At 45.5% G+C, this 14,851-nt stretch overlaps 1 protein-coding gene across 2 annotated transcripts in view; it reads left to right on the plus strand.

The window, feature by feature from the left end:
- EIF2B3 (eukaryotic translation initiation factor 2B, subunit 3 gamma, 58kDa) overlaps nucleotides 1-14,851 on the plus strand; it is a 103,151-nt gene that overhangs the window by 84,314 nt on the left and 3,986 nt on the right. Inside the window, exon 10 of one of the 2 annotated variants that reach the window (XM_009884666.1) lies at nucleotides 6,887-6,990. In XM_009884666.1, the coding sequence (XP_009882968.1) occupies nucleotides 6,887-6,990 (104 nt within the window). Of the gene's footprint in view, nucleotides 1-6,886; nucleotides 7,474-14,851 lie in introns of those variants that run through there. The other variant, XM_009884667.1, reaches the window with a different exon arrangement.

Consider the following 14,851-nt stretch of genomic DNA (forward strand, 5'->3'; position numbering starts at 1 on the left):
AAAACGGAGAGCAGAAAGCGGTTGAGCTACTTACAGGGCTAGTTTGCAGTTACTTTCAACTGAAGTCAAATTCTGCAATATCTAATGTATTTAGGATATTTCTCATATAGTACCTGTTATCTTGTGAATGTCTGAACCATTATTACTAGCAGCTCCTCAAAAAAAGTTTCCTTCTGGCTAGCTTCTGGTACATCAATCGGTCTTAAATAAATCACCTGTTCTTTAATCTCAGATACAGATGTTTCCCTGATAGCGCAGGGAGCTCTTCTCAATTTTCCAAACATCTTGTACATCAAATGTTGAACTTAAGGCACGGATCAGCTCTGAAAAGTGTCATTTTAAAACATCTCCTCTCATTCTGCTGATCTGCTTCTTCAGGTGGCCAGAGTTGTGTCTGACTGCAGAGCTATAAATAAGCTTCTACCTCCTGCGAACCACATGGGTCTAATCGAAGAGGGGTATGGAAATTTTTCACAAGCAACTGATTGCTGTTGGGTTTGGGTAGGAATCTGGATGTGAGTGTCTCTGGTGCTCTTGAAAATCTTCTCCAACGTGGGTATGGTGAAGGAAGAAATTCTCTCATTGTGCCACAATTGTACCTGTACGTTCCTAAGGGGACTGTGGGGTTGAACAAGTTCAACTTGGCTCTAAGAAGCCAGGCTTAATTTGTAAGGGTGACATTTAGAAAATCCTTTTCCTTGTCAATCTAGCCCGTATGATATGGAAGCTGCTTTAACCTATGGAGGGCTACAGCTCTCAACCCAGAATTGCCCTTGAAAAACCCCAGAGAAAGTTTTTCTACTGTGTGTGCCAGCTACCCCGCTCAGCCTGACTGTGCCAGCTAGGGAGCAAGTAAGGCAAACCCAGAGATGAGAGTGAACAATAATTTTTCTGCTTTGTTACCTTAACATAGACATCGATAGCTTTTCCTAGGCATCACCTGAGTGTCTGTAAAATGATGCAGGACACGGCCCTCCCACGCTGCAAAAGAGGAGGGAGGTCAGCTTTCCTGCATGTGAGGGTTTCCTGGTGTAAAACTCCTTGCAGCGTACTTTCGCTGAAGTGTGCAAAAATGAGCTTGCAGCTACATAAAAGGCCACCAATTTGTTTGTTCCAAGATCAGCGGGATTTAACTGAAGTTTCAGAGGTGAGGCACAACCTTCCAGGCGACCTCCCCTGGCAGCCTAAGTTTCACTTAATAAAACACATTAAGGTAGGTTTGAGGCAATCCTTTAAGGTCAGTTGAACTTTCACTGGAAAATACGAGTGCTGGCAAGTATATGCAATATGTAATGCAAAATGTTTAGGGTGTGGGGAAGAAGTGTAAAGGAGCCATACCACAGTGATGAGCTTGGCTAGAAAAGAGACATGAAACAAGTTCCTTAGTGAAAACACCCTCAGAGACGGGTGAAGAATTTAGGGGGGGTTGGTAGAATGTTTTTGTTACCCCCAAGGGGCAAAACAGGAGATCAAAGCCCAAATTCACTTAAGAATGCTTGCTTTGAAATGTATCTATAAATTATAGCACATACTGCTGGCATCTATTGTAGTCTTTGGTATTTACTTGGGTGTATAACGTGAGATTCACAGTGCCCCGAGTTTGCTTGTTAGTGTGTAAAAGTGTGTTGGTGTAAAAATCTATTGGTGTGTAAAGCGTGTTCGTGAAGGCAACATTTCGGGTTCCTAGTGGTGTTTTTGCTTCTTCCATCTTCTCCCGTGGTCTTTGTGCCTCACCCCTGGGATCGTGTATCCCAGCCACCAGCTCACTAGCTAACAGGGGATCGATTCCTTGAGGGGCCGCTGGTAGGTTTTAGAGCTCTACCTGCCTCCTCTCCACCTCTCGGTGTTCTTAAGGTGCCTGTTGTGGCTGTTATCTTCTTGGTCGGGGCAGAATGGGATGTTGCTCCCAGGGGAATCCACAGCTGTTACCCCTCAGTCAGCAAAGTAGCTGCTGAGGCATGTCATTCTTTGCTTTTAACTCTTGAATCAGTCTCTCCGTTTCCTAGCTCATCTGGAGGAGCAAGAGACCCGACTTCTTGGCATGGCGGAGCAGTACCAACAGGCTGTCCTAAGCTTTGTGCTCCAGGCTTTCTTCCTCGTGAGTGTATAGTTTTAAGCGTTGCATTTTAGACACCTCATTTGCTTTGCTGCCCAACAGAGATTATGTCGGGGGTTTGGCACAATTGGATTAAAGTAGCAGACCTGGATAACTTCCATTGGCATTTCAGGAGATTTGCTGTAAGGCAAACCTGTGACATTCATACCTTCCTAAGCTTGCATAACTAGGGCGAGAGCTGCAGTTGAGGTCTTGACCTCAGTTACTTAAGCCCCTTTCTCCCAGGAGCGTTCATCACTTTAATCACAGAGTCCTAAATAATCAGTGGGTAGCCTGTAATTAGGGGGTTGTGTCTTGGTCTCCTGCAGCCTGCTCCCGGTGTGCTGAGCACTGCGTATTTTGATTTCCCATTCCCCCAAAGGATGTTTGATCTCAGATTTACACTTTAGAAAATTAAGAAGGGTACGGCACCTCAGTCCCCTGGCAATCTTCCTGCTTTCAGTGGTAGGTGCCTTGCTTTTCCTAAGTATTGCAGTGCTGCAGCAATTGACACACTTGATTTAAGAGTTTGATTTATAGACTGATACTCGGGCTGAAAGTCAGCAGTTCCAGGGCTGCGTAAATCAGCCTGTCTCTGGGACTAATACTTCCTTATTTATAATTTCGACAGGAGATGGAATTCTTTCTCGATTCTTTACATTTCTTTCAGATGTAATCGACCACCCTGTCCTTTGGTTTAAAGCTATGTGACTTTGCCACAAATAGAGGGAGGGGAAAGTAAGCCGAGTCCAGGAATTGCTGTGCTATAAAAGCTCCATATTGTATGCTCTTGGACTTTGCTTTCTCCCAGCTTCCTTCAAGCCCACACAAGAGATGGACTTGAGGTTTTTTGGCTTTCTTCCCCTCCCCCCTCCCTCCATACATACGCTGACCTTTTAGAAAAATAAATAAAAGATAAAGAAGGACCTGGAATGTTGCAGAATGTGTGTACATTTTGCTCTCTGTTGTTTTCTGCTGGGATTAGTTGTTTACAATGGGGGAGAGAGGGAGGGCAGAGGAAGGGAGGTCTGTGGCCTTAACTGAAATTAGTGGCATTTCAGAGTGATCTTGTTAGGTGGTCTGCAGTTTAAAGATCTAAATCCTTGTAATCCCCCCATGCCTCCTTGGCCACTACTCCTTTTGCTCTTGTTCTCTCACTTTCAAAAAAAAACCACCCCAAAGTCAGCCTCTCTGTCTCTCAGAAGCAGGCACGTAACATACACGCATGCACACGTGCACAGACACAGACGTACACGCACACTCTCTCTCATATGCTTCCATTTGCACGTTGTACCTGTATAACAAATTAATGTCTTAGCTACATCTGTTCCCATTACAGGACTGGGCTTGTAAAATGCTCTCTCTAGAATGCAGACACACACTGAATATTTTTATTTATTTTCTGAAAAACACCCAGCTGCCAGACTTTCAGTTTGTGATTACACTTAAAACAAATCCAAATTGAAATTTCAGCCATAAATCAAATGCCCCAAATTAGTTCCTCTTGTGGGTTTGAACATGCTCTCTGGATTTTAAGGTCAGAAGATATCCGTTTTCACCGTGCTGAAAAGTTTAAAAATACACTACATTTTCGGGGGAAAAAAAAAATATGGTTTGCATTATAAAGCAGTACATCAAATGTGCGCGTATGCGCACACACATCAGGGTCGATGAAGCTGGATGCTGTCAGAGCACCTTTGAGGACTAATAGCACCTAATTGTTAAGCAAGTCAGGAACCACGGTGGCTGTTTAGCCAAGGAGAATACAGCAGAGTGCCCGGAGATGTGATATTTACCCTGTAAGAGAATAAAAGTTTATTCCTTACTCTTCAACTTAAAAAAATAGTAAAAATTAAATAAACACACAAAATACTTCTCTTGGCAGGCTTTATAACATACTTTTTTTTTTTAAGGAAAAAAAAAGGCATTTACAAGTGGTTTCAAAATGGCTGTGTTACATCTGTCAGCGGGTGAAGGGAACACCCACAAATTGTGTTTTTATCTCTTGAAGTTTTGTTCCACTTGAGCAATAAAAGCCGGATTCGCTGCTGGTTTGTGTGACTGGGGTAATCTGAGCATTGAGTATGGTTTTAAAACTTCTGCAGTTGGTTGGGTTTGTAAGTTTTAAGAAACTCCTGGGGTGGCGGAGTTCTTGGGTTTTGTTTTACCCTGGCACCGGGGAAGGGTTGGTTTGCGAACACCTGGCACAGACAAGTTCATCTTGGTTCCCTGGCCTGTCCCTCCCAACAAATGGTTTGGCAGGAACCCCCCTTATCTTTGATGTTAGTGTCATCAGCAGTTTCTTGGTTACAATGCTATTTTTTCTCCAGGAGTTGAAAAACTATCCCCGAGTAGGCTCTGAACACACATGCAGTATTCTCCAGCCTGAACTCCAGACCAACAGCTTAAATCCCCTCGCTGTTGGGGAATATCCTCCTGCGTGAGGACAATGCCGAGAGGTGTAGTGTACTCACGGCTGCTGTCGTGCTCGGGAGAAGTGATAGATGGTGGGAACCTAAAAGTTTGCAGGGGGAAGCTCTCATCTGACTGGTTCGAAGTGATGGAGGAGGAGGTATTCTGGAGCGTGCATTTTGGATGGGAGGCATTTCAGTGGGAAGCGAGCAACCTCTCCTATCGCCTTCGCTAGTCCTGTTGAAAGCCAAGTCAGGATGGCAGCAGTGGGCAGTTCTCCACCGATTCATTCCCGAGCCTGGCTGCAAACGCAGAGTTGCTCTCGCTCTCCGCGACCGCTGTTGCGCAAGACGATGGCCTCAGCCACTGCAGAGCCACACGAAGCTATTGGAAAGGAAGCAGATCGTGACAGTGTGAGAGCAAAGGCAGGCGGGGGTCTGCTGTGTATCTTTGCCGCTTTTTATCTTATTAACATGTTAGTAAAAACCTTGCCAAGGCAACCTGAGCTGGTTACTTGAAGCATAATTGCTCTTATTGCCTCCTTATAGGTCAGAGGAGGGGGAGTTTAAGCAACTTAAAAGAATAATTGTTCAGAGGGGACAGTCTGTTCAAGGGGGGTCGTAACTGCTAACCACTGCGGCTGAGGTCCGGGTTTATTGCTTTTACTCCTGCAGAACTAATGCCGGTTTTGTGGGGCAGATGGTTTCTGCTCTGACTCACACAAGCAGCAGAATTGTAATATGTTTAATGGCAAAATCTGTATGCTAGATAATAGTGATGTGTGAGCAGGAAAATACTAGGAATTAATTTTAGGATCGGCAGTCTGAAGTGAGTATTGATGTTTCTCTCTTCTCCTGAGGACACAGCCAGCTAGCTCTCTGTTCAGTACAGAATGGAGGCTCAGGGCTTTGATCTGATACCAAAACCCCTCTTTTGCTGTCAGGTCAGACTCTGGGGTAACAATTCTGTCCACAAGCCAGCCTGGTGGTGCAGTGCAGATGTGTTTCACTCATGGAATGAGTAACGGTGACATCTGTGACCAAGGTGGGGAATGGCTGCAGGTCATTAAACTGTGGAACTCGCCATGCAGAAAGTCACTGAAGCTCAAAACTTCAGACAGAGATCAGCTGTTCAACTGAGAATAGCAAGAATATCCGCAATTTTTGTAATTAATATTAGCAGAAATACTGGGGAGAAGATATGAAATGCCATGGTTCACAGTAGGATTAATATGGGGTAGCAGATTACCTGCATCTCTCTGGGGTTATATATCTCGCTTATACCTTCCTCCCAATCAGCTGGTTTTGATGTGTGTTAGACTTAGTATTTTTAGACGCTTCTTAGACAGGTCCTTTGACTTCTACCTATCTTTGCAGATGTGAAAATAAGGAAACAAATCATTTGCATCGTAGCTGGTTTTTTTCTTTGTAGCTTTGAAAGCAATTACATTTAACACTACTCATGATGCTGAGTGAACAGCGTTTGAGGACACATCACAGATAGTAGTAGATTCACAACTTCCATTTTACTGCATGGAGGGGCTCAGACCAATTCAGTAACTCACTCAGCATCTCTCAGCAGAGAAGTTACGAAGCCAGCACTTGGACTCTGACCTTCTTTCCTATCTGGACAATCAGATCAGCAGATTTGAAAGCTGGTTATCACAGATTCAAATACATTTTGGAAGAAGGTGACTTTTGCTGAAGTTCCATCCGGTGTAGCATTTCAGACTTTGTGGCTCAAAGGCTATGTAAGTTTGAAGCCATCCAAGGCAGGCAGACCTGGTCCAGTGTGAGTTTTATTGGTTTAGTACTGCAGAATAATCATGTTTGGGTGCTTGAATGTAATATGAACAAAGCCAACCAGCTGAGGTATTGATGTGCCCCTTCTCACCACCCTTTCTTAGTGCCTGGCAAGCTGGAACATATGAAACTTTTCAGCAAAATTCTCAGGGAAGGACTGGGCTGCTGCTTCTCTTTTTAACTGGGGAGCTGAGCAGCTGAGCCACCCCCGCGGTTACTCAGACTGTCTGTGGAAAATACGAGACCTGATCCAGGTCCCAAGTCCTAGGCCAATGTCCTGTCTATTAAATCTTCTGGCAGCATTCATTCTGGTAAGGAAATGCAGAGGAAAGCTGTTCTAGCGGGAGGTAAAACTTAAAACCCATTTTTGCGAACCCATTCTGACAGTTGGCATTTCAGTTTTTCCAGCAACTGGGTGTGAGGATCGGGAGAAGAATAGTGGAGTTTTTGAGAAACGAGCAGAACTGAACCTACTTACAGGATCACGTCACAGGCTCATTAGATACTCCAGTGGATACCTTTGGTTTGTACCCGTCATTTTAATATTTTCTTGCTTTACTTTGTGTTTATGTTGTAGGTGCTGTCTTCAGGGCAGTGTTATTTGTCATAACGCCGTGATAGAGAAGGGTGCAGACATCAAAGACTGTTTGATTGGAAGTGATCAGAAGCTGGAAGCCAAAGGTAAGTAGAGGAGCTGTATTTACAGTGCATTTGTAATCACTTTCAGAATTTCTTCCTCAAGATTTTACTCCTGCTTCTTCATGAAGTGCCAGTAAACAGTGGCAGTTCTACAGTGTGGTGTCCTATAATATTAGGGTTTGTTTTTCATGGAAAGTACAGCTTCTTGGTGTAAGAATAGTTCCGGGACTTGCTCTTCTGAAGTTGGCAGAACAGCTCTGTTGTTGTTGATATAAGGAACAAGATTGGGTGCTGAGACAGTCTTTTCCCAGAGACCACAATTAGATCAGCCTGAAGTTGTCCTCAGCAGAAGGAGCCATTATTTTGACTGGTAATCTTTGTCAGCGTCAGGGGCGATGCAGTCAAATTATTGATTACATAGACATCCTTGTCTTTGTAGATGCTACCAACCCACAGTGCCAGCATGCTCCCATTCACCTTGCTCCGAGCAAAAGCTCGAGGTGGAATATCAAATTAAGAGCTGCTGTGCTCAGTACTAAACACAAGGGCAGCTACGTTCAGATCTGCATTACTGCTATGAAATGCTATTTTGGGGCTTCAGAGAGGTTACGACTACGTGACCCTCATTTGGGCAGTTAAGCCATCCAGTGGAAGTGTGCGTGGCGCGGGCTCAGTGGTAACCGCCTGAGTGGAACTTTTGATTTCCTGCCCTAAGAGATAATGGGCAGGAAATGGCTGTCGCAGTGACTGCATCCCAAGCAGAAGACTTTTTAATGAATATTTATGGTTGGGGTTTTGGCAGATCCCCGCTCTAGGGTGCGGACTGAGGACAAAAGTAAGTTCCTTTGCAGGCTCCATGTGAAGTTACTTAGATCAGGATTTGTTTGCTCGCTTTGTCTTTATGGGTGGATCCCCAATTTTAAGTGTCCTGACACAGAGCAGGGTTTGCACTTAACGTCGTATAGCATAGCCTATTGTCAGCTATGCATATGACAAATTTTCCTTTAAACTGAAACTGAAAGTAAAAAAGACTGGTGAAAACAAAGTATTGATCTTGCAGCTGCAAGTCTTGGATGCTGTAGGGAACGCCCAGCGAGTGTTCTGTGCACTGTGGTCTTGGTCCCAGTATACCAGAGTCTGTGCCTGCTCATGGCTTTGCACATCACATCAGCCTGAATCGGTGGCCCTTGAGGGGCTCGTTGCCCCCCTATCACTGAAGATTTACCCTATTCATGATGTTCCATCGGTGTCCTCCCCTGAGCGTAGAATCATAGAATTATTTAGGTTGGAAAATACCTTTAAGATTATCAAGTCCAACTGTAAACGTAACACTACCAAGTCCACCACTAAGCCATGTCCTCAAATGCCACATCTACACGTCTGCATGAATCACTGAGATTGCTGAGTCAGGTCACATTTGGTTGTTAACCTGCATCAGGAACTATGAGGAGATGGGGTGCAGATTTAGCTAATATTTTAGGAAATAGGAATGTGTTTTATTTCTTTAGTAGATTATTTCAAACAGAAATATCACCCTTTGACCTCACTCACATCTGCTTCAGTAGTCTCTTCCAGGGTGCAGATCCTAGTCTGGTTGATTTTAGTATGGAAACTGTTCATCCTTCTTGATTGTCCTTGTCGTCTATATCTGAGCATTTTTCAGGATCCGCTAGATGTATTTGCAGGGAGAGTAATGGAGCTGCAACCCGGGATTCATTTACGTATTGTTGTAGAGTCTACTGCTCACCTCTCCAAAGCTTAATGAGTCTGTGGGCCCTCTAGTTAAACTGTTCAGAAACGTATGATTGACGTTAGCAAAGATACATTCAGGTAGATTATGAATACACCATTATGCTGTGCAAGAAAAAATAATAAAGCCTCAGTTCATTTCCCTGCCTCAGTTTCCTAACCATTCTGGAATTTCTTTGGACTGGGGGTCAGGTTCTCCTCGGTGGTCTGGGATCTGTCTGCGAAGTTCATGACTTATTTCCTGAACTGTGGAGTCTTTCCAGCCCAGCATGTCTCTTCTGACCTTGGCTGGTCCTATAGTAAACTGGGCCCTCTCTTTTTTTGCTGTGAAAGCATGCCATGACTTCCTTTCCCCTACCCAAGACTTCCTGTATCTTGTGCCAAGCTTTTGGTGTGGCCCTGTAAGTCTGTTTCCATATTCCCCCTTTCATCAAGCCTTTGGCTGTGTTGTTCTGTTTGGTAACTTTTCCTTCTTCAAACTCGAGCCTCCACAGCCAGGTTAGAAAAAAAAAAACTAGTTCTCTTGGGTTGGAGCCACCTTTTGTTGCAAGCTGATCACACTTCAGCAGACGTAAGCGGTAGCAGCTGGCTGTTGACCCTAGTCTGGGAGTTACATGCTAGAATCCTCTCAGCAAAACTGCATACACCTTCCCAGAAATATTAAAAAAAATAAAAATACAGCAGTCCCTTATTCCAAAGCATCAGCCAGGATTCATCAAAGGTAGAAATATCCCTGCATCATCCTCCACAGCCCCACGCAAATCCCACAGTTGACTTTGCAGCAGAACTGGCTGTGTGCTCCCTGCTCTGCCGTATGAGTCCTGGCCGCCCTGCCCAGGCGGCTCGGGGTACAAGAGCCCTTTGAGCCGGTGGTGCACTGACCTCCTTTCATAAAATGAACTCCAGTCCCATACAAGGAGGATGGCAGGAGAACAGCTACCACAAATGACAGGCAAACGTAACTCAAACCAGCTCTCGTCCTTTTCCTTCTGCAGAAGAATATGGGCATGTTTAGGGTGGTCCAAATGGTACAGCTGGGAGTAATGGGATTGAATTAAACACAATTTAGGCTGGCTATCTGGAACATTTTCCTAACGATGTGGTCTGGTAGGCTGTGGGATAATCTCCCTGGGGACATGGTGGGAGACCTCATCACTTAATAATGGGCTTGGCAAAGCTCTGGGCACCTAAACAGAGCGAACACGCCAGCGCTGGTTAGTGGGGTAGATCAGATGCAGCCTAGTACTTTCAAACTGAAAAGAAAGTTAGAGACACAGGAGGGGGCAGATACCTGTCAGCAATGACGTCCCAGTCCTGCGTTGACTTCAGCCCTATCACAGCACTGGCCAGAGATGGTACTTTTAAGTGCCTCTGTTAAAGTCAAGGTATGGAGTTTTATTAAACTTCTGGATTTGCAAGCCATGCCTCCTGGGAGCCATACTATTCTCTTCCTACTGCTTTTATTACCGTGCATAGGAAGCATCCACTTTCCTTCCTCTTTGATACTTTAATTTAAGGAATTTGTTAGCAGAGAATTAACAGATGGGCTTTGGGAAAGCTACCTCATGCAGGTAGCAGTTTGAAAAACATGTTGGTACCTAAGAAAAAGGAGGTAATTATTAAAGGGATAGGAAATGGTAGGCAGCAGTTCTGAAAGAACTTAATTGCACAGAGCATTCAATCACTGTTTCGAAGACAGTTATTAGGATCATGCTCCAGCCTTTTTGATGAACCTATTTTTAAAGAGGAGCTCAAAAGCAGCATGCACTCATTGAAATAAGACCAGAGAGAGGGCGTGCTGGTGATGGGCCAGTCAAGGAGTCAGATGAGCCCTAAAGTCAGCGAGTACAGTTCCCAGGAGTCTCTGGGCCAGATTCAGCAGGGAGTGCTTTATACATCTGGTATAGGTTAGTCAGGAAGAGGCATATACAGTAAAGCAGCCTAACTTTTCTTCAAAGCAACACCAAGAACAGAGATGGCAAAGACACACACATAAGATAGAACTAGCAAAATTGACATAAAATTCACCACTTCATCCCTTGCCTTCATCTCTGTTGTCGTTGGGGCAGGGATGTTTTATGTGCATTGGATATTAAGGAGCCAATGTCGTTTGGGGTCAGCTTGAGTCATTGCACAGCCAAAAACTGCGTTACAGCAGTGTTGTTGCCACAAAGCATACGTTCAGAAAGGGGAAAAAATGCCAGCAGCCAGGATGCTGATGTAATCTTAGCTTGGTATCCTGGTACATACTTTGTAGTAGCATTATCTCTGTGACCAGACTAAGACTTCAGTGTGCTTGTTCCTGTACAGTTTTTATGCCACCGTATATTTTTATATTCCTTGGTGTTCTGACACAGTCAACACCCAGAATGAGTAGTGCTTGCTGAATGTGGGCGTTTTCCATATTCCTCATTTTCCTACCTTTTTTCAGTTTTTGTCTGAAACCTTAATTACTGTACACTGTGCATGTGACAAGATCTCTCTGTTCTATGGCCTTTCTGCAACAGTTGTCATCTTAATGCTTCACAACTGTTAACAACCTCATTTTCACCTCCTCGGTATGAACATAGTTGTTTTTTTCCTCCTATTTTATAGAGACCTGAGAGACAGGGAGGTTCTGATCATCTGCCCATTCATTTGGACTGGCCAGCTTAAGTGCTGAAGCTGCATGTTACATGTGGCATTTCCTAGCTATTAGAGTCTTGACATTTTAGCCTTAACATTTTCTTTGCAAATGTTGGGAGGGAGAGTTCAGTCCACCGAAAAAAAAAACCAAAACCAACAGTATTATTGTGTGGGATCATGCTGGCCCTTGCATGGATCATTAGCAGTGTCAGAAACTTGAACTCCATTGTACAGCTTCTGCTGCTTCAGCTGGTGGGAACTGACAGTAGTGGATCATCTTCCTTAAGCGGAGTTCAATCTGGAATGGGACAAGAGAAACTCTTTGCCAGGAGGTTTCACGGATGCCCATGGGTGTCAGCAGTCCTGAGATCCATTCCTGGTGCTGGAGGGGAGAAGGCTGTAGTTACTGTAGGCTTTACTGCTCCTGCCCCCAGCATCAGCCATTGGGCCCCAACTACATCACCTATGTCCTACCTGATCCTGACTCGTGCTTCACAGCTCCTTGCTACAGCTTTGTCCCAGGACCAGTCTCATCCCATTCCCAGCCTTCTCTTTGGTTTTTCCTCTAGTCTTTCTCCCGTGGAGATTCTTGTTTTTCTCTCTTACTTGGTTATTCCCAGACACCCACCTGACTCCTCCTCTGGTCTGACCATAGCTACTATTTCCAGACCCCTTGCCTAACAGTCCCATGCTCCATTTCCCATCTGGCACTCACCCCCTGACTGCTTTGAGTCAAACTGCATCCCTTTCCGTACCGCCGTCGTGCCCAGGCGGGATCATTTTGGGCACAAGAAGGAAGCGCTTCTGTGCTGAGTGCTGCACTGGTCCATAGAGCAGGGATACAAGTGTGGGGGAAGCCCTGCCTTCCTCCTGTACTTCCATGGTCGAGAGTGCTCGCTGCAGACAGAGTCTCTGGAGCTTTTAGCTGCCCTCCTGAGAACATGTGCAAACTGAGATTTTTTTTTTTTCCAGAGGCTTATCACGTAGCCAAAACTGTGTGGTTTCTCACAAGAACAGAAAAAGGCACATATCCAGTAAGGACTGGCTCCTGTTTCCGATCATTTTCCAAGTCCTGTTCCAAGCTTAGAGTCCTAGGACTTCTCAATGAAACAGAGTAAGATTGTTTTATTTTAATGAGGGCCAAAGAGCACATTTTTCTCTAATGTCATCCTCTGAAGGTAGGTACAGTTTATGAAATCTCCACATATGAATGGGTGACTGCTTGTGAGGATGCTTCGCCCCAGCCAAGATTTAGCTGGATAGGGACAGGAAGGAACCGACGGACTTTCTGATGCTCTCGCTGCATTCAAGTAGGGGCGAGCATCTGCTCTTGCAAGATGCTGAGTACCTCCTGGTGAAGCCTTCAGGAACTGAAAACACTTAGCACGACACAAGGTCGGGATCAGAAAGCATGCTGCAGTGCAGATGGGAGTTATGAAATCTTGCGAAGAACAGACACAGACTAAACAGTGCACACATGTATATTGCGCGCTGGGGTGCAAGATGAGCTGGAGATGATGTAGGAATGGTGTAAATTCATAGCAAAACGGAGAGGTCCATATGATTTGTTCCCTGAAGTAGTTTAACTACCGAGTGTCCCTAACAAAGATATTAGTTGGCAGTTAAAATAAGCATCTTTTAAATAGTTGTCATTTTTGCTTCAGTGACTATGCAGTGACTACATTTCTAACTGATCCTAATAAGCCTCTTTTCCAAGTTGTATAAAAATGGTTTACGAGTTCTGGCCTTAGCAGTGGCATAAAACTTCCCTGGAATATCCACCCAGCGACACTTTGTCCTCCCCTCTGCCGCTGGGGACTGTCACACTTGTACACACTGTCATTCCTGGCTGGGGAAGTTTAGGCTTCCTGAGTGAGCGAGTTAAACGAGCTGCCACATTCGCAGCACGCTGATTGTGAAGTCTACCCGTAAGGCAGCAGTTCGTAACCTTGTGGAAATATTTTTACATGCTCCACGCAGAGAAAATAACCGCTTGTGCTCTGCTAGAGCTCAGCCACATAAAAGAGCCAGGAAGAACACCCCAATGGATGCTGAGAAAGGAAAAGGGACTTCTACTTGCATACAGCACAGCGGGCAGCAGCATCCAGGCAAAGGGCACCTCTGCCACCTTAGCAGAAGCGTGGACAGAGTCTTTCAGACTGACGTTTGTGTGATCCCTGCTCGCTTTTGCTGTGAGGTGGGGATACCCCGTGGGAGCACATTGATTGGTACAAATCCAGTTCTGTTCTTAAACACTTTACTAGGACTCTGCCCCAGTACTAGGACTCCAAGTATGTCACCCTCCCCAAGGAGCTTGTTATCTTAGGCACATCCCCAGCTCTTGGTCTCCTTTTCCCTTAACTAACCTTTCTCCTAAGATCCTGACTGATGACTTTCCCATACACTTCTTTCCAGTTCCTTTACTCTTCCCATCCATCTGCTCCAAGCCACAGTAAATTCATCTCTCTTCAGGCACTGAATTCAATGTTGCTTTTACCTTTATACTCCCAAGACACATCTATTCCCCAGATGGGATTGAGGGCAATTAAGTTAATACTGGTTGAACTATGAGAAAAGCCTCAGCGCTGAACCGGGTGAGCACTGGCACTGTTGCTCAGGGTGGGTGTGAGGCAGGAGTGAGATCTCTACTGCCCACCCCTTCTGGGCTGGAGGCCCCAGCTGTGGGCCAGAGCTGATCGGCTTGAAGCTACCGCCAGCCCCATTCCCAGTGCCGCTGGGGTGAGTTGCAAATCCCACCCCTGGGAGAAGCTGGGGCACCCAGATCATCGTGAGCATCACGCCGGGAGACCTGCAGGCTCAGCTGACGGCTTCACAACAGGTCTGATGCGGCGCTTGGGAGAAATCTGTGAGACACTCCTGGCCTTTGGGGCCACAGCGCGGTCACCCCTGATCTCTAGTGATCGTGTAAGTAAAGCGTGGCTGGGGAGAGAGCAGGCCTTGACTGGAAAGCCCCACTGCTCTGTAAACACAAACAAATCAGCCCCCATCACCTGCTTCCCTTCTTTATCTCTACATGTAATTTAAAACACCCTCCAGCCTCCCAAAGTCAAGCTTCAGCTGCTTCCCATCCCCTTAAGCCCCTTTAGTTCCTCTCCCCTCCCCAACCTGGCTGCTTTTCCAGGGCCAACCATCACTGCAGAGACAAGTTGCTCTTCTCTCCCACTCTCTGATCCTTTCTGTCCTGGGTGAATGTGGTAGGAACCACCCACAGCGTGTTTTCGTGCATGCGTTTCTGCAGCCACCCCTCCCCCCTGCCTAGTTTTTTAAGTTAAACTATCTCTTGCTTTAAAGAGAGCAAATACACAGCAGTGGCTTTCATCACTGCTGTATAATAGAGCAGTAATTCTGTGCCAGGGACTGTTTTCTATTTTATTTTAAAGGGTTTATAAAACAGTGTATGTAATTGAGTGAGTAAACTGAACGTTTTCTGGAGCCCCTGAGGGCTGGAACTTCGTGGTGGTCCTGGGCCTAGGCCCTAACCTTTTTTTTTTCCTCCCCTCTCTCTCTC

The sequence above is a fragment of the Charadrius vociferus genome, unplaced genomic scaffold, assembly GCF_000708025.1.
Source record: "Charadrius vociferus isolate BGI_N301 unplaced genomic scaffold, ASM70802v2 scaffold163, whole genome shotgun sequence".
Lineage (NCBI taxonomy): Eukaryota > Metazoa > Chordata > Aves > Charadriiformes > Charadriidae > Charadrius > Charadrius vociferus.